Consider the following 20,417-nt stretch of genomic DNA (forward strand, 5'->3'; position numbering starts at 1 on the left):
ACCAAACTTACTCAAAGCAAAAGCACTTACTCAAATGCCCTTTATGGCTCTTGATGTTATAGACTTTCTCTGCAGTAAAATAGATAAGATTAGATAGTATCATCTCTAGCTTCTTCTGCTGACCCTGTTGAGTAGTATGTTGAATTCCAGATAGTCTCTGTCTTAGTGATTTCTGTGACTATATCTCTTTATTCTCATGATTTAATGATCTCTGACCAGTTTTGGGACCTACAATGCTCAATATTGTTAATTTATCACCGGCAACTGACACAGACATTACTATCTGTTAGACTGCTGTGATTAAACTTTTACCAAACCTTCAATAATTATCCACCAGTCTCTAACCTTCCCAAAACTATTAGAACTAACTGTGTCTCAGCAGCTTTTAGCCCGCCTAATTAGAAATAATCTTTTGCACCCTAGGTTCAGATTCCACCTCTGTGCTTCTCTTACTGAATCTTGATGTAGCGTTTAATACCACACTACATCAAAAACCAACTGAAAACTAGTGTGATATGTTGTCTGCTTTTGACATGGTTAATATTTTACTTGCAGCCACCAAGAAAGGAGGGAAAATAATTCTATAGTCTTTGGTGGTGGTGACTGGTGCTGCTCTTTATCCTTGTCTAACCGTCTGCTAGCTGTAGTTTCATATTTACATGACAGTAGCATCAAATTTCTCATCTAACTCTCTAGGAAGATTTTGCAAAATGTCAAACTATTCAATTAAGTCATGGCAAAAACAATCTATTAAATTACTCACTCCTTCATACTATGTTTTCCACAACAGCATTAATGAGCACACAGAAAGAGCACGGGTGTTGGGTATGTGTGTCTCTGTGATGCTGGAGTCTGATTGATGTGACAGTGTGAGTGAGTCTCCTTCATGAACCCCAGCCTTTCTGCTGTCTTCTTACAAACTGCCCTGGCACACATATAACATACTCTGTCTCTCTCTGGCACACACACACATACACGTGTCTCACTATAGTTGTGAGGACACTCATAAGCATAATGCATTCCCTAGACCATAACCCTAACCCTAACAATCACAACTAAATGCCTTACCCTAACCCTAACCTAACCTTACTTATCTCCCCAACCCCAAAAAAAGTCTTAACGCTTAAAAAAAAACTTCTGAAGTTTTGAGGACCAGGCAAAATCTCCTCACAAGGCCAAAATGTCTGCACAAGAAGGGTATCAGAGTAAAACGTGTCCACACAACCATAGAAAGATGTACATACACACACACAAACACATGCACAACACTGCACAATAGTTAGAGTTCTCTTCTATATTCTTCTGTCATCATTTTCCCTGTCTTCCTTTTATATCTTGCTCCCTTCACTACTCCTTCATTATTCCTTCCCCCTTTTTCCTTCTTTCTGTGCGTTATCCACAGCAAATGTAATGCTGACAATGTCCAGTCCACCTCCTCAGCTGACCAGATACTAATGGCTATAAGCTATAAGCCAAATTCAAAACATCACAGAGATAGTTTTAACCAGAGTGAAACAGATGTTGATAATAACCATAATACTCTCTAAACACCAGTAGCTTTTCTGGAGTTTTCCAAGTCAAGTAAATGGAACTAGCTTGTTTCATCAATTTAAGTTTTTTTTTTAAACTAAACAAAAATAATAGTAATAATAATTGGCAGATTAATCAATAATACAAATAATTGATGGTTAGAGTATTTTATCACAGTGTTTCCAAGGTCAAGAGTGAATCCTTATCCTCAAAACCATATGTGGGCAACCCATGTTCAGGTGTGTTTGGTCGATCAGAACCTTAAGGAAGTTCTCTTATGTTCTACTGCATATCTTTTTGGGGGAACAAAATCTTTGGAATCTCAGCACTGGTATAGAAAGTTGGAAGTTGAATCCTCCCACCTCAGTCTCATAATCCTTTGTCTGCTCACCCTCACATACCATATCATTCCCTCCCACAGATAAGTGTTTAATGCGTCTCTCTCCTTTTCTTTCTCTCTTAAGCCGGATTTATACTTCTCCCTGCTTCATGTAAGTGAATGCACACCAGAGACATTCTGAGACATTTACTTTAGAGCCTGATCGATAATTGGCTGATACGAGCTATTTGCAGATGAATTGGTATCGGCGTCTATAACAGATGATAAATGACAATTAAAAAGAAACAGAGAGACAGAAGATAAATGTCATACTAGTGTCATTCAAGTACTGTTCAAATTTTCAATATCAGTCAAACAAAACGACTACATGTCATGTTGTCTTGGTGACAACTACGCAAAACAAATGTTGGGAAATCTACAAACACCTATGTTTTAACATAAAACAAATCAAGAATAGTCTACACCTTTTTAAATTTACTGCAAATCTTCCGAGTAGGAACAGATTACTATATTAAAGTATAGATTTGATTTAGCTATTCTCCAAGCAGCCAATGTGATTATACCTTATATGTAAATTTGTCAATCAGGATTAAGGCCCACTTAAGTGGGTTACAGAAACATAGAGTTAGGATTAGCACGTCTTTCGCAACGCTATTCCAAGCTGCAGAGCTAACTATCTTTGTAAATTTAGCTGGTCGATTTAAAGTCAGATGTCCAAACGTGCAGCAGCAGAAGGATGTGGAACTGTAATAAAGTATCTGGTGCACTGAACAAAAATCTCTGAAAAGGAGAATAATATAAAACTGAATGCTTTGTAAGTGTGCCATTAATGTCTCCTCCATGTCAGTCTTATTGAATAAAGCTTTGAAAGGATTGTTTTTTCTTAAAATGACTACACAACCCCTCTGATTTCAGATGAAAACAAAATGAGCAGTCTGACTCCAGAAAGAGGAGGCTGAGACCACTGAATGGTTCAAATAACCTTTAAGGTGTTAGAGACACAGACAGATTTTAAACCCGCCCATGAGAATTTCACTTACATCTGATCCTAATGCAGCTCACCTAGTCTTTAGCAGAGTCAAATTTGAGTGTCTGTGTCTAAAAGCCACACACACAACTTTTAACCTGGCTGAGAAGTCCTTAAGGTGCTGGACAAAGACAAAATTTGAACATCTTCAAATTCATGACAATTAGCAAACTCCATCTGCTGAGGTACATTGTGTTATACAACTGAAAGCTAAAGAACAGGTAAATGCACTTTGTGGAGAGACTGCTGTGAACGACTGTTTCTGGGGGCTAAGAATAAAATTTAAGCAAGTCATTTACATGTCATACTGTATAATGTTTAGGACAGATGGTTTGATTAAGTTAACAAGATTCAAAGCAGTTATTTCAAATAATTTGCTCTTTGTAGAAATTAGGTCAATGCATAAAGTACACACACGTTTTACCAAATTACACAGAGCCAAAGCTGCTTAACCATTAGTTAGTTAGCTACTGTTGTGGTGGAAAACTATTTAAGCACTAATGATAGGATAGACAAACTCATGCACATACAACATACAAGACCACACACACACACACACACACACACACACACAGATAACTAAAAGTTTAAGATTACTCAAACAAAAAATCAAATAGTCCTGGAGGATGAACATTTCTTTCTTTTATATTTCTGAAAAAGTACTTATTTGCTAAGTATAAACTGGACTATAGCTTCTCTTATTGAAAGAACTAAAAAGGAAATAACCACTAACTTCAATAAAATGTCAGTATATAAGATCGAATACTACCTTGCAATGCTTCCTACTCTTTCCACTTCATCACAAAAAAATTCGTTTGTCAAAATTTACTTGAAACTAAGACTGATTCTGATTCTGTCTACTATGAATCAAAAGTAATAAATAAATAAATATCTACGACGACTCCCAAAAAGCTTTGATGTGATTATACTACCTCTAATCGCAGTCCAGCTCTCAATCTGCTTCTCCTACAAAAGGACATAACATAACAAGATCAGTGTCAGGCCTGTCTGATCTACAGTATCTGTTTACTGTGGAGGAAAGAACTGTCGAAATCTGTTGAAAGGCTTTGAAACCACAGTGCAAATTACATATCAATGTGGCTTTAAGAACATGTTCTCAGTAGACTTACAACATACTGAGACGTATTGTAACTTGAACTATGAAGTAAAGACATAACTTTTAAAAACCAACCAAAGGAGAACTCAGATGCAGGTTCTGCTTAACAACTGGGACAAACGCAGTCCAGATTTCAATGGACTGATAATTTCACTCTGCACTCCAGGTTTCCACCCTAACAGCCACGAATGGCTGCCCCCTTGACTTCACAAGATGATAAAGTACATTGAACTTGCATGTATACTTGCTGTAGGTACATGGTATGATAGGGGTTATTTTAAAAAAAAATTGCACACTAAATGAATTTATTATCACACCAACGGAAAGGTTTGAACTCAAAGCTGACTCAGTATTGAGTACTGTCAAAACCTTTGGAGGACAAGATATACTGGGAAACCAAATATTATGTTTGTACAGTACCCTTTTTAACATAACCTACATTTTAATAGTCAAAGTTTAACAATCGTTTACTAATTCATCATTATCTGCATTGTGATAATATTGTTACTGTAATGAATCAGTGGGAATTAATAGCTTTTACCTGGATTTGCTTCATCATTACATTTGATCCACTGTGACGTGGTGTAAATAATGAGCACACTGTTCACTGCAGTAATAAATATTCATCTCCAATTACAGAGGCCAAATGCAGGGGGAAAAAGTTTAAACTGCAATAAAACATTTGATCATTGAGACTGAACATTACTGGAACCAATGTGAGATGGGACAAGCAGAAAACAATGGACCCAGAAGTTACACTTGAATAGAAATGATGGGGTCATGTAGCAAGCTTCATCTCATTAGAAGTGACCTGTTTTTAGGCAGAGGCTCTAACTGTACAATAATGAGCTGTTAAAGGGGGAAGAAATCTATTATGCATTATCCCCACATGAATCCAAAGGATGTGGAGAGTGCAGGTTTCTGTGGGACATCCAAGTGTTGGTCATGGATTTATACATCTGTTTTTTTTTTTTGTATGTGTGAAATCACCTGTGTCCTGAGAAAAAAGCCTTTTGCCCCTTGTGCGAAATCTCACCTTGACTAACAGGAGACTCCAGAAAACAGAAAAAGGCAAAATGGCCATAAAAACAGATAAATCCCGTAAATAAGCAGGACATCACTTGTCTAGATATAATTATTTTCTGGACACTTAAATGTTCTTGAATTTATCTTAGCGTCTCAGTTGTCTGCATGACACAGGCACAGAACTGCCAAATAAGCCATTTACCATATGTGATAATGAGTGAAGTGATTGTGTCAGATCAGTGCTATCAGGGCTGTGATCTTGCTGCAATGATAAACATCAGATGGTGTAAATGCGCTGCACAAAGGTTCAGCTGGGGCCGTATCATTCTCAGGATCACTACTTCTGATCCAGTCCAAACCATTTGGCACCGCTTCACTTTAACACACATTAGTTCGACTGGACACAGATACGTATGCAGTGCAGTATTTTATTATAAATATCCTTGTTTTATTGCAAATGTTATGATTGTTTGATGTTATGTTAAGTGTGTTGTGCTGTATTTTAGACAAAAATTATGCTGCAGAAAGAGCCACACAGCAATCAGGTTCTGGGTTTGAGCCCGGGCTCCACCCCCTCAGCAAAAGTCCTGCATCGTTACACAATGTCTTTTTCTTGGACAGAAACCTGCCGCATTACCTAAACATGGTCTAAATTAACGTTTTCTCTGATTTGAGCAAATAGAAAATAAAAAATAAAGTAAAATAACTGACAAGTGGTTTGTGTGTATTTGATATTTGGAAAGAATTAACATCTTAACTGCAAAATACAGTAACTGAATAGACCACATATGAGGTGTACCATTAATTTCAGCTTATGCTGAAGGTGACACAGAGGAGCTCTGATGTGTGAAGAAGTCCTCACTGGTTAGATATAAACTGATTAAGCACTGATACAGGGAGAATAATAGGGATTGTGACTTTAATATATTAGGCTATTAATCTACTATCTCATGTCATCTGTAGGGACTCGGTCTCAGTGGAGTAATCTGCTGGGTAAAACTCACACACGCACACACACACACACAATGGTAATGGGGAGTCCCCAGTAAGTCACAGTCGTTTAATTGTAATTTCTTGCTACTGTAATTATTCGACTGTGTGGTGATAATTACTATCATAGAATGGGAGCAGAATCAGTCAGGATACTGTAATTATTTTACACATGTTGTATCTGTGGTATTAGTACTGTATAATATTGGATAAACAACTCTTCTCTAATTACCTCGGATGCATTTCTACCACTTCTTAACCACGGCAGCAGTCATGGTTATGGTTTGTCCACCTCTCTGGGTCTGACAGAAATATCTCGTCATAAAATATGGGAGAGGTGTGAGGGCAAGGTATACCATTTGAGATGGACAGGTGCATACTGGTATTCTAAGAACAACAGGAAAGTAATTTTACTGTCAAATCTGATATTTTTTGATTCTGTGTGACACTTTCATATCAGCTTTCATATCACCATATTAGATGCACATTGCAAATAAACACTTATACACATTAGAAATCGTGTAAAATTAAACACTTGTTTACTTTAGTCTAAAAGTAATCCCTTGATTGTCATCTATCAGTTGGCAAAAATATATAGCATAAATGATTTTACACACGTAATTCATCAAAGTGTAAAAAAAAAAAAAAACGTTGTAGCCCACACATCATTAACTTTATGGCACCTTCAGACTTCCTGTTCTGTTCACAAGTATGGACTTTTTAAATTTAATGTAATATAAATATAAACTAATATTAAAAAGCAGATAATTGATATTGATATTTAAGCATATGTTTAGTTTTCCTCTAAATCATAGTCAGGAGATATTTACGTCATAATTAAATATAGATTTGACAATAAGGTTTTTTATGAAATGTTTATTATTATATTGATTGTCATAAGATTTTGTTAAAACATTGTTTCCCTGAAAGTGAATTGTAATAAGTGATTCCTAGATGCAAACAAACGGAATTGCCTCAGCTCTACTTGCTGTTTAACAAATGCTAACACACTAAAGTGAGATGGTGCTCATGCTATACCTGTTTAGTATCATCTGTAACAGCTGGGGTTGCCTGCAGCGTTTAGCTAACACATCTCTGACCTGATCAAGCAGGACACATGCAAAGCCTTATATAGGACATACAGTACTCTCTCTATTATGCTGATTTATAGTATCAAAGCTCACTGAAACATTTATGTGACTCAGGTATGGAACTACAGTAAATTCTGTACTTCCTGATATCAAAGGTTCCTTTAAAAAAATCAGTGGCTCTTTGGTGAATAAAACATTTTGTACTTGTGAGGCGTGTGTGTGTGCTTGTGCATACTATCTAAGCATGTGTTTGTGTGTGATGCTGGAGTAAGTGGTAGGCTTTGGTAGGCTCTTTGATACAATCGACAGTGACAGATATATAGCTAATTAATGCATTCTTGGCTGGGCTGTCCTCACCTCTCACCAGCCTGCTGTGAAATTGGATTAATTTACCTCTTCTTAATACAGTGTATCAGCTGTGGAACTCAACCAATAGCAAGTTTTTTAATGAGCACAGATGAACACATTCATTTTTGGAAAGAAGCTTATATTTTAATCTATGATGCATGTTTACAGAATTGAATGTTGTAAAAACTGAACCTCAGTGTCTCTCTACCACACACACACAAATCTACAGTGAACATGTTGACTTATTTAAGGTAGGGGTTTGTAGTCCAATTAGGTTGGATCTTCTTTACGCCATGCTAAGGTTCTTAAAATCACAATCTGCTTCTAAGGAACTCCTGAAGAGCAGCTCAGTCCTTAAAACAAGCACCAGACAACCTCTCCTAAGCCTTTTCTAACTCCATCTGTTTCATCTTATGCTGATAGTTTACCAAGTCCATCCTGAAGCTCTTCCGCTGAAAATCATCTCACCCATCCATGCTTTGCCCTTAAATCCCCAGTTGATAGTTCTAATCTTTACTGTTCATATTCTGAACCCTGCTCAAGCACATGGTCACAACTTTATTGATATAATTGGCTTCCCATCCTATTTTTGTCATCTGCTAATACCAAGCTACTACAACTGACAGCTTTGCCCATCCAGCTATAGGGTAGAATTAAAAGCTCTGCTGAGCCAGGGGAGAAACAACTATGTCTCTAAAACTGCAAGTTCCAGTATACATGAATTATAATCATAAGCCTGATTATAATCAGATAATCAGGCTTAAGTTAAGTTGAAAGAAAAAGTTGGTTAAAAATTCTCATCACAGTATCTTTGTAAAATTACTGTGTCTTGTGTTCAGATGAACCGAAAATGGCACTTTTTTTGTACTCTATCATCTTTAACTCAATATTTACTAACATCATTTACTCCGGTCTCTTCTGCATTTCTTTTTTTAACTCCGTCTGTTGTAAGATGACTGCTCTTTGCCAGCAGCAACCCTGTGAAGTATAAACATCCGTCTGTGAGAGCCTCTGCGTGGGACTTTCTTGTGATGCTGAGAGGAAATCACTGAGTGAGTAAGGGCTAAAAATAAAAGAGAAAGTGTGTACATCTAGCCATCTACTGTATCTTTTACAACTGTCCCTCTAAAATACTGTAAATAAATCTCAGTTAAAGCATGATAAAATTTTTATCCAAAAGATAGGCTATCCATTTCAAGATAATTCAAAAACTGTAATTCTGAAGTGTAATCTCTGAGTTGAAGTCAGCTGTGAAAAGGCAAAACTGTGTGCACATGCAGTTGCATCTGCAACAGTCACACAACAGTGGATCACTGCCATCACTGGATTTCATCTTAATTTTAAAGCCCCTAAAAACTTTGTTAGAAACCCTAACTAGTTTTGTGAAATATGTAATGTCCATGACTAATTAAGTATGGAAAAAACATCCTTAGGTGTTATTTAAGATTTTAAAAGCAACATGTGCCCTGCATCCTAAACCACCCTCCTCCCCTTAAATACACCAGCCTTACACCCTTACTGATGGTCCCCACCACTCACAGCTCAGTGAAATCATTTCTCCAGTATTTCTCTCTCTCTCTCTCTACCTGCCTAAATAAAAGAATTACAGCCACTTTTATAGCTAGATATAACACCTAGACTTCATAGAACCACTGGTACATATGTGTCACAGTAATTTTAATGTCTCTACTGACTGATAGCACCTCGTATTTCATTCATTCAAACCTTTATTACGTGTAAAAATTTAAATCAGTAATAGTAACTTCATTCCCTCATTGTGCCTCCACCTTCAGTGACAATCAAGACAGTGGTTTAGAGCAGTTTTAGTCAAACAAGGATGTCCCAAGTAGGGAGAGTGTAAATTTGTCACAAACAGTTTATAAGTGTTTTTGCCTGAGATCGCTCCACTTCAAACACACACAACAAAAATAACGTCTCATGTGACATAACCAAAAAGGTTACTTTAACATACTAGTGTTCTTGTAAGACCCCATTGCTCATAGAATGAAGCTGGTAGGGAAAAAAGGACAACACACTGGACAGATGTCAGTTTGGTCTATGATTAACTCATCACGCCACTGCAACAGGACACATGAAAAAAAAAGTCAGCAACATGCCATGAAATGTTCACAGAAAATAGTACATTCCAGAAATGTTTAATTTAGAAGTTATTATCACAAGCAGGTTAACTCAAATGCTAACACAGAAGAAAGTTTACAGCCATTTATACTGTCTACACTAGATACTGTATGTTTTCATTTATAGTTGTCCCATGCTGAACAATCAGTGACTAGAACCAACCACATCTGCATCATTATTGGTGCTGTGACTTCAGAGTGTAATGAATCTTATGTAATTCTGCACAAAAGAAAAAGTTACTGTTGCCCATGGGGTTACAGAACTGTGCACCATGCTACTGTATATGCTGAAGTCAATGGATTACAGAGGTTAACACACACAGAGACACACAAACTGACCCAGAGAGATCGCTGAGTTTGTGCTTTTTTTTTTTTTTTTTTTTTTTTGTGCCCAGCCATCTGTCAAAGATTTTGGAGGAATGTTGATGATGATGATGGGGTCTCTAGACAGAGATGACAGCAGTTGAGGACAATTCAGTTTAGCATGTCACAGGAAGCTCACACACAAATGTGCATAAACACACGCACACTCACATCGGGAGACATTTATGCATGGACAGACACAGACATGGGCACGGTCACACAGTGTCAAGTTTTACTAGAAAACAGAAGTGCAATGCAACAAGGCTGTCACTGTTAATTTTTCTCTCTCCGGGTCTTATTTAAACAAAGCTAAACTGTAGTCTGCACCTGTTTCTTTAACTTTAAGAAACATTTGTCATCACTAACCCAAGATCATGAGCTGGATTTACTTTCCTGAAAGCACTTTCTTCAAAGAAACAACAAGTAATAACAATCTCAATTAGCAGTATGATGATATTCATATTTGATATTCATCTTCTGAAATTTTGATTGTACCTTGGCCCATATGTTTCTATATTAGTAGTTCGATCTCTCTAGATGATCTAAAACTAAAATGTGTCAGTGTTAAGTTTACTTGTGTATCTTGTCTTGTATACACACAACTTATTGTATTGATGAAAGCACACACTATTAAGCTGTGAAATGCTATTTATTTAATCTGTGCTTTATAAAGCCAGGGTTCTCTCCTTGATGCTATGAGCCAAAGAGTCTGTTTCAGGTCCATAAGTGCCTATCTATAGAAGAACTACAGCAACATTAAAAAGCCAGAGGCCAGTTTGCACAGATGAAGAATTATCTCTAGAAAGTCAGCGTGCCAGCCATCCAGCCGGCTGAGTACTGTGATGTATAGTACAGACAAAGAGGTTCTGTATGCATGTTTTATTACAGGCTGCAACAGAGACAGGGGCACTTTTAAAGAAGAGGCACATAGAGTTCAGCAGGTTCTGTCTGCATTTGATGAGTGTGTGTGTGTGTGTGTGTGTGTGTGTGTGTGTGCACGCTATTGTACATCAGGCAACAGAATAATTCATCAAAATTAATATAGAGGTAATTGGGCCATGATTTTTACTATCCAAGATTCAGAGGAGTTGAATAAAATAAGCTGTGTTTTTTGTTTTTATAATCCCCACACTGCCCCTCTCACTGATACATATGGTCTGATGTCTGATGAGTGTGTGTGTGTGTGTGTGCGTGTGCGTGCACGCTCTGTCGTCTTGTGCACATGATAATAATAAATGCAACATCAAGCTCTTGTGACCCCCCATACATGTTTCTATGGTAACAAACATATGCTGACCATATGCTTTGATTTAGTTGTGTAAGACGCAGGAGATCAAAACACAATGAAGGTAGAAAAATATCCAAGTGCTCCTGTTCTTGAGCCTTACCACTACTGCCTTTATCTTTATTTTGACTTTCTATCTTCATGCTGATGATGGAAATGTCAGTGTGGTATTTTAGTTTTAAGATTTCTCTTTCTAAACAATATTATCATGCAGTCATTTAATCACTTTAAATCAGCACATTGGTTCTCAGCCGGGGTGAGCCTTTTTCACTTCACATGCATGTATTAGACATGTATTAGACATTAAATGAGATGCCTGTTGATTTCAGTCAAAGCTGCTCACCCTGGACACACAGATCAGTCTCATTCAGTGGCACTGACTGGCTCATTGCCCACATGAATAAGTGGGCTCTTTTAAAAGTATTTGATATATTGTCATTCTAATTGTGAAAACCTATTTTTCCCAAATGAATAAACCATAAATAATTAAATTTCTTTTTCTTTTCTTTAGCTGTATGTGAAGTGGGCATGTTCACACTAAAATGTAGTGTTAAGTAGCTTTTTAGTATTCTTGTCCGTAGTTCGTATCGCCGTCTTTATCCTGTTCTTTCACCATTAGCATGGGAAGTGGGGGTGCTCTAGGGGCTGCATAGTGAAGTGGAAATACCATTGTGACTTTTTAAACTGTTTCTGTTCAAGTGCATATGAAGGCATTATTCTCTTTTGGTTAAAGTATGAAAAATATGGGCAGTTTGAAGGATAAACAGGCCTTCACTTCAGCTAAAAGTTTAGAGGAGCTGCTAATAGGCTATACAAAGTGAGTAGTACAGAAATTAACACAAATATTTGTTTGTTTTATATAGTCCAACTAAGAAATAGACTGTATCAAAAACACCCTCCATCCAGTAGTGACTGTGAGGCTGTTATCCATAGAGCCACAGGCGCACTATTTTTTAGCTGCTGGTTTTGAGGAGAGACGGGGGGGGGGGACATCTTCAGTATATCTACAATATCTTAGACATGACACATTATTAATAACATGATCACAAATTCAGTGTGAATTAGCCTGAAGGTGTTAATTCTTTTTAGTTTTGAGTGAATGGCCAACATTAGAACTTGTTGCAGATTCAAATATTCTCTATATAAATCATACTACTACTAATACTAATGGTGTACTATGTTTTTCCACACAAGTTTCATATTTATCTGCAAAAAACGTGAGTTTACATCTGTCAGTTGTTTATTGTAAACATTAATACATGTGTGCATGCTATTCGACATGAGAAGCCCTGCCCTGTGGCCTTCCCTTATCCTTCTCTCTCTCTCTCCCTTTCACTACGTTATGAAATGTTCTTCTCTCCTCTCAGGCTTGTAAGTGTCTGGGTGGAAATCAAAGTGCATTAAACATTAAATATGCTGTCAAGAGGCAGAAGTCTCTCTATGCTGATGATGATGGGGAAAGTAGGGCAGTGAGGGAAGAGGTATGGTTGAGACGAGGAGGAGGAGAATGGACACAGATATGCGAAATGAAGGAAGGGACAGATGGTGACAGAGACACTGAAGAAGCTGTGAGGGAGGAACAAGAGCAGATATTAGATTCTGAAAACATCTGAATTGATGCTCTTTGTGTGCAGTGTGTGTGAGTTTCTGTGGTTAAGTGTGAGACATACAAGATGCGCCTGAACAGAGTGTATCTTAATCTCCCTTGTGTGGTTGAAATCAGATCCCTGAACCAAACACACTGAACACATTATGCCTGTTGGCCAGTAGCACCATATGAAATTGGTAAATATGTCTCTATTTCTCTTTTGACTTTAAGAGTTTTGTGTGTATTTGCAAGTGAGAACCAGAAGAAACCCCCGCATTTCCTTCCAGACCACTGAGAATGACACACTGTACTGTGTACTGTTTTTCTCTTCTCATTTTGTCCATAACAAACTGTTTCAACAATGTGACTTGTGCTCCAGAAATAATGCTATTTGTAGTACAAATAGCAAATAGTGAGTAAAAATCTAGAGAGAGAGAAAGAGATTGACTCAGCTGAAAGGTTAAATCAGACCTCCCTCTCTCTCTTGTTACTATGCAGACTAGTGAGATAGACCAGTCCCCCGCTGCCACAGGCCATGCTCTCTCAAATTTAAATTCAAAGTCAAATTTGCTTTAACACCATACCAGGAAGAAACCAGTGTTGCCAGAGCAGTACAATATATTTGCTATAGATGAATATTTTCAGATTAAAAAACCTTCCACCTTGTGTGTGAGTGTGTGCACAAGTGTGTGGATTGTAACTGCTCCTGAACCTCAAACCTGTCACCCCATAGTTACATAGTTTTAGCACAGTTTTACACCCAAGTAATTAATTGAAGCATAATATACACAACAAACTGTGATATAACTGAATACTATTATTAGCAATTGTAGCAGGTGGTGGAAAATAACTAAGTACATTTACTAAGCTCTTTACTTAAAGGTTCAGTATATATGATAACATTACAAGAGTCATTTATTAGCAGAAATGTAATATATTCATCTATATGATTTCATTAGTGTGTAATCACTAGAAAATAACACCAGTGATTATCTTGAGCCACCATGGTCAGAAGGACAAACCAACCACTGGCTGTAGACAGGGAATCAAGTTTGTTTTAACCGTGATGGCCAACGTACCCTCCCTCGCACCTAGTAACAAGGGGGTGGTGTGTGAGTGGTGCTCATAAGGTTGGATTCTGTGATCTCACCACTAGATGCCCTAAATCTTTCACATTTTACACATTGCACCTTTAAGTACAATTTTGAGTATTTTCACTTTTTGCTGCTTTTACTTCTGCTTCACTACATTTAAGAGGCATTACTGTACCTTCTACACCACCACATTTATTAACTTTAGTCATTAGCTACTTTTCAGAATATATAATAAAAACAAGTATACAAAAACACTTTATTGATCCTTAGGAAATTAACAATACTGGTGGGCATCTTGTTAGTTAAACTTAGCTGCAACATTAAATGTGATGCATACAACAATGCATAAGTAATTATAATCCAGTAATGTATACATTATTGTTAAATGTGCCATTCTTAATGAGTACTTATACTTTTGTTGTTTCAAGTATATTTTAGTGTTAATACTTTTGAAAAAAACATTTTGAATGTAGGACTTTTACTTGTAACAGAAGATTTTTACATCGTGACGTTGCTACTTTTACTTGAGTAAAGAATCTGAGTACTTTTACCATCCCAGTTTCTAGGACGAGTTTCTCTTTGCAGTTTGGAGCTGGGCAGGTGAGGGGGTCTGTCAGAGAATTTTGCTGCTGTTGCTGCTGGAAATATGGTTAATGAGACCTGTAAAACTTACCATGGAGTGAGTTTTCAGAGAGCAAAATAAAAACAAAGATCTAAAAGGGGCTAAAAAGCTGTAAAGCGCTGCAGTGCTAGTTGATAATTCAATGTATGTGTGTCCCAGTGGTCAGACGGCTGTCTGCTGTACGGTACTCTCTTCAGTGTTGTGAAGTGCAACAGCGGTCAGTTTTTTTAATGCTACCTGGTATCTGAATCCTCAGTGTGGCAGTCACATCAGGATCTAACCTTTTATTCTTAAACCTATTCTATCAAAATGGGAGTGTCTTAGTAATGGAAAGTAGCCAGCGAGCTACAGTATCAATTGATTTCTTGGTGTTTGATTGTGTTGTGTAGTGGCATGTATGTCAGCATTTTAACAACTTACAGTATAGCACTATCAGTGTCACGGCCCTGCACATAGCATTAGCAACAAAGTAAAATAAAATTAAGTATCAATATAGTAACACAGTTGCCCAGCAACAATATACATCAACCAAAAAAATGGAGCTGAAACATTAAGTTGTCAATTAGGTCACTTTTCAGGACACAACTCTGCAACTATTTTGATCATTAATTAAATTGTTATAGTCATCTTTAAAAGCATGGGGCAGTCGTGGCCTAATGGATAGGCACTCGGACTTGAGTCTCAGGACCGGCAGGAATTGTCAGTGGGGCCGAGTGAATAGCCAGCGCTCTGTCCACCTTCAATACCACGATTGAGGTGAGACCCTTGAGCAAGGCACCGGACCCCCAGTTGCTTCCCGGGCACCGCAGCGATGGCTGCCCACTGCTCCGGGTGTGTGTTCACAGTCTGTGTTCACTGCTGTGTGTGTGTGCACTTTGGGATGGGTTAAATGCAGAACACAAATTCCGAGTATGGGTCACCATACTTGGCTAGTCACTTTCACTTTCACTTAAGCAAAAATCCCCAAAGTTCTCGATGGTTCAAAAATAATAAGTATCTTTGGCTGGACTAGCGCTTGAAGATGGCATTCTAGGCATTCCTCACTGCTCTGTAGTATATGGATCATCCGTATATGGATTGTTAACAATCCATCGACAATGAGAATAATCATCAGTTGCAGCCCTAATGAAACTTATACAGGTTCAAATCAAGGTATCATTACATTTTATTTGACTGTCTACACAAGAGTTGTAACATGGCCAGTATGTTAGTAGAGTAGCAGCTTCACTCCTTCATCTGTATTAACACCGGAGGCATTGAGGTTCAGTACTGAGAGTAGGTCACTCACATAAAGAGTAAAATATGTTTTGGTTTGTTTTTATACACATATAGTACAAGTAATAACACAGTCTGTGTAGGTTGATTCAGTGATGTTGGCTCAGACACTAGAAACAGATGACTGAAGAGCATGAGTGAAATGCTTCCTGTACGACTCAGGCATCAGGTCAAAAATTTAGTAAATACATTAAGACCTGTTGCAGGATATAAAATTTTCTTTAACAATACAATTTTGATTTATCTTCATTATGTCTGCAATTCAGTTTGGGACTTAGGCTACTTCAGCATTTCTATCATTCAATACAGACATTAGATCATCAAACACACTGACACTGTTACTATAGTTGACTTTTGGACAGTTAAAATGTTGTTTTAATGGATAGTTACTATCTGACTGTTTCAGCAGTTCTGATAAATGCCTCACATAATATATTGTTTTCCGTGAATGTGACAGACACAAACTGTCTGAACCCTGCTATGTTCACGATCAATCCAGCTTAGAACCATATTGATTATCTTGAATCTTGATACAGCCCACAGTCACATGAGGAAACTCTGTTATCACTAACAGTGAATATCTGTTTGTGTATAAACAGCTATTCAGCTCCTCTGGGTTATTGCTGCCACTTGAGAAAAATAGGAAGATAATAGCCTTTTCTAAAGCTGAATAAAAACAGCAAAACTTTGGTGAACATCCAAATATGAGCACCGGCCTACAGAGGACTCAGACTCACCCTACAACTAAGCACACAATCAAAAACTATTTTTTCAGTCGGAGTCATGTTGAATAAATTTATCCTGAAATGTCAACAATCCAAGGCCCAACAATCCAAAATAGAAAGAAAGGCTGGATAATGATCCAAAATGTTGACTTGCCAAATGATTATGCTGGTAACTGACAAGAACAAATGTGAAGTGCAAAGACTCATGTCAGATTGTGTGATTGGAAAAGCGTGCTGTTACATTTGTAAGCAGAGACATCGTTGAGTCATCCATCTGCTTTGCCAGGCTTTTGCCATATAATGCTGCATCAAAAACTCTTAGGTGAAAGTGGATCCAGGTGCAGCAAAGGAAAACAGAGCAACATAAAATTCCCATTTTTGAAAGAGTGTTCATGGTTATTTTTTTATCAGTAGCATCATGCTAGACCATCAGTTGGCCCCCCATGATGTTGAGTGCTGTGTTTGTAGGGCCATACAGCAGCCACTTTATGAGTTAAAATTAATTCTAAACTGGCCAGCCCATTTAGATTGAAAGGTGTCAGATTTCTGTCCAAAATCATGCATATAAGGTGCATATAACTAGTCTTAATTGATTGCATGCTCACACAAGCATTGTTGGATTTGAGATTCACAAACCTCTGACAGTGCTGCATCTTTGGAAGAGCATGTGCTAAGTGATAAGACTGGCTACTGGGATATATATGCACATTCCATTGAAGTAAATCAGTATTTCATGGTTTTCTGAGCACAGCAGGTGTATCAGACAGGTTTCTTGGTTTTGTGTTGCCAGCAGGGTTAAGGTTTTAATAATGAGATGTGAGAGTTGTATGTTTATGTCACAGTGTAAAGAGCAATACTGTGCAAGAGCTTCATCATAGAATACCAGAGGTCTGTTTCTTTCAGTTAGAGAAAATTCAAAGTCTTTGTCACACAATTGTTATGTGTAGCCTTCAGAATAAAAGAGCAATATAGTAGGATTTTTTTCTATCCAATAAAGACACAGCCTGCCTCTCTGACACATATGCTGTGATGTGTGTGTGTGTGTGTGTGTGTGTGTGTGTGTGTGTGTGTGTGTGTGTGTGTGGTTGGAGGGTAAATCTAAAGATGAAATTCATGAGCCTACAGTAGCTTAAGGCCACAAAATGCTCTTTGATTGTCCCAGATTATGATAACCTACAGTGGTGATGACTGCCACTGAACAAAATTGTGCTAAAATCACTTAACAGATCGTCTCACATCAAAAGCATCATACTGAAGGGACTGCAGAGGATATAAATAATATGTTGCCGCTGTACAGAAGGCGCTGTTACATTGAATCGCAGTCTCTCATTGATGCCAGCCAGGTTTATTTTTGATGGGATCCGTCCACAGCAGCATGAACTGCAATTACAAAGACACCCGAGTGTCTAGTCATGATCAATTCATGTTTGCCCTGATAGGCTACATGGACATCTGGATTCATTACTGATGCTGGGTTGGTACCGCTGCATGTGGAAAGGGTGGGTTTGGCGCACGGGGAGTCGTCTGTGAAAACCCCAACACAAACATACACAGACACACATCCCAAAACCCTTGTAAGGTTTTCTCCAAACTGAACTTCATATATTCAAATGAGCAAGGAGTCATGCCACCAAAAACACCGCCTGAACATGCTTCAGGTGTGCGCTACCCGCAGTAACGACACTGCGATGCTGAGCCAATGCAGCGGCAACACACGCCCCTCCGCTCCGCTCCGCGCTGCCTGCCAGTGAGCGCACACACACACACACACACACGCGCGTCCCCCCCCCACACCTCCCACCTCCGGACTGCCGGACACACACACTTATGTACACAAACACCCGAGTCCAGACCGCCAAACAAATGAGCAGTAAACACATCCTGTGTTCTGAAAATGCATCTCTGTGTTAGTCACTGGCCGAATGCGCAAATGCAACCGTGTGACACATTTCAATGGGGGATGAGAGCGCGACCGCGTCTACGGCGGGCGTGCGTGCGTGCAGCTGGGTAAAAATAATTTTGAGGTGGGCGCCCTTCGAAGCATGATGGCACACATGTAGAATATGAATGAATAAATACACAGGTGTAAATCAGACGGTGATTTCTCTTTTGAGAGGGGCTATATGCACATGTTCTGGTCTACTTACGCACTGCCTCTTTTTTAGGGTCTAGGGCACTGGCAGTCTGCTGTATCTGGCCTATTTTGTTCTGGAGAACCCAGACCCGCTGGTTGGTGCTAAGGATGTCGTTTTCCAGCTCCTGAAATAAGGAGCAGGCGTGCCGGGCCAGGTCGGACAGCTGTCGCAAGGTCCGGGACAGAACCACGTTACTGATGGCACACAGGTCCTCGAAAAGCAGACCTTCATCGTTGGGGATCTGGTGCCTGCACAGAAGCTGCGGCTCCACAATCCTTTTAGCGAATGGCATTTTGTACGCCAGAAATAATAGGAGTTGTAAGCCAAGTGTAAATTCCCACTGCCTAGAAGAAAAAGGATAAACGGGGAAACAAACATCCAAATATATAAATCCACGAGAAACCCGATAAGGTTCAGGCCGACCGCGCGTTATCCCCGGGCGTCAATCCAAAGTTCCCAGATTCTCCTTGAGATCCTCCATCCTGCTGCTGGTTTCTGGGGATCACTCACACTCCCGCTCACACACGCACACACATGCACACACATGCAGGACACAGCTAAGCCCAGGTCAGTGGTGTGAGGATGCGTGTTGGGTCTGTGATCATGGGTTGCCTCCGTGCAGCGTCAAACGAGCCAGAAAGAACAGGAAACACTGCTAAAATATTTCAAAATAATAACCTGCGGCAAGTAGGCCGGATCTGCAAAGTTCACACAAAAAATGCAAGACATAAGCGTTGACAAAACATTCAAAATAGCATGCCCAATATCTTGAATCGCTTCGTCTTTAAAAACACAAATGTTGTTTCATATCCAATTTTGCATTCCTGAGGCTTTTATTTTTTAGGTCTGTCCTGGCCTTTCCGGTCTTACTGTGGTTATTTTTCTGAGAATTGTTGCAGCTGTGGCCTGGATAGGGAGCAGACTGAGAGGATGAGAGAGGAGACTGAGGTAAAATCTGGAGATGTGGATGTGCGTGGAAAGGGAACAGTCATAAAAGTCAGCCAGCAGCTGCAAAGTTGTCATCGTCATGACCCCTTGACTAATGGAGGTTCAGTCAGTACTGCACACAATGGTAGATCCATGGATGAAGTTTCCAAGGCACAGACCACCAAGCTCAACATCAGTCACTTTCCACTATATCAACTACTCAACCACATAAACATCTTGAAACAGTTAGAAATACATCATGGGATCTCAATCAAAAATTCATCAGTACAAAGTGGAAGTGATGACACAACCCACCTTTTTTCTTTTCTGGCTTTAAAACAGAAATTCTGTGATTCATCACACCTGCTCCATTTTAAACACAATATTGTAGTGGATGCTTCAAATGTAATAGAGTTTTATTATTTAATGTGACACATTGCAGTATAAACAAACAATAATATAACATACACTGTGTGTATCTTTCTACGTATCTTTTTGGATATTGAGGCTCTAACTGGTGAAGTTTGAGTTTACTGAGAGCAGAGGTCTGTACTGTAGCTGAACTATCTCCAGTGAATAGATTTATTTTTGTTGTCGTTTTTGCTGAATGTGACTTTCCAGGATGCTAAGCCTGGCTGTTGGTCTCATTCATTCACAGTGATTAGCTTATAGCCTCTAGGCTCAGTCTGTATATAGACATATCTGCAGCAAACTTGCTGTTGCAGCTAATTTGAGGGAGTGCAGATTGACAGCATCCTATCACTGGCTTCACTCTGAGCTGCCAACAAGGCAAAGA

General features: G+C 38.7%; 1 protein-coding gene across 1 annotated transcript in view; it reads right to left on the reverse strand.

Annotated features, from left to right (window-relative positions):
* Positions 1-18,986, reverse strand: part of nhsb (Nance-Horan syndrome b (congenital cataracts and dental anomalies)) — a 45,104-nt gene extending 26,118 nt beyond the window's left edge. Inside the window, exon 1 of the mRNA XM_026320197.1 lies at positions 18,707-18,986. Coding sequence (XP_026175982.1) covers positions 18,707-18,986 — 280 coding nt within the window. The remainder of the gene's footprint in view (positions 1-18,706) is intronic.
* Between the last annotated feature and the right edge of the window lie 1,431 nt (positions 18,987-20,417).

This window comes from Mastacembelus armatus, chromosome 3 (assembly GCF_900324485.2).
Source record: "Mastacembelus armatus chromosome 3, fMasArm1.2, whole genome shotgun sequence".
Classification (NCBI taxonomy): domain Eukaryota; kingdom Metazoa; phylum Chordata; class Actinopteri; order Synbranchiformes; family Mastacembelidae; genus Mastacembelus; species Mastacembelus armatus.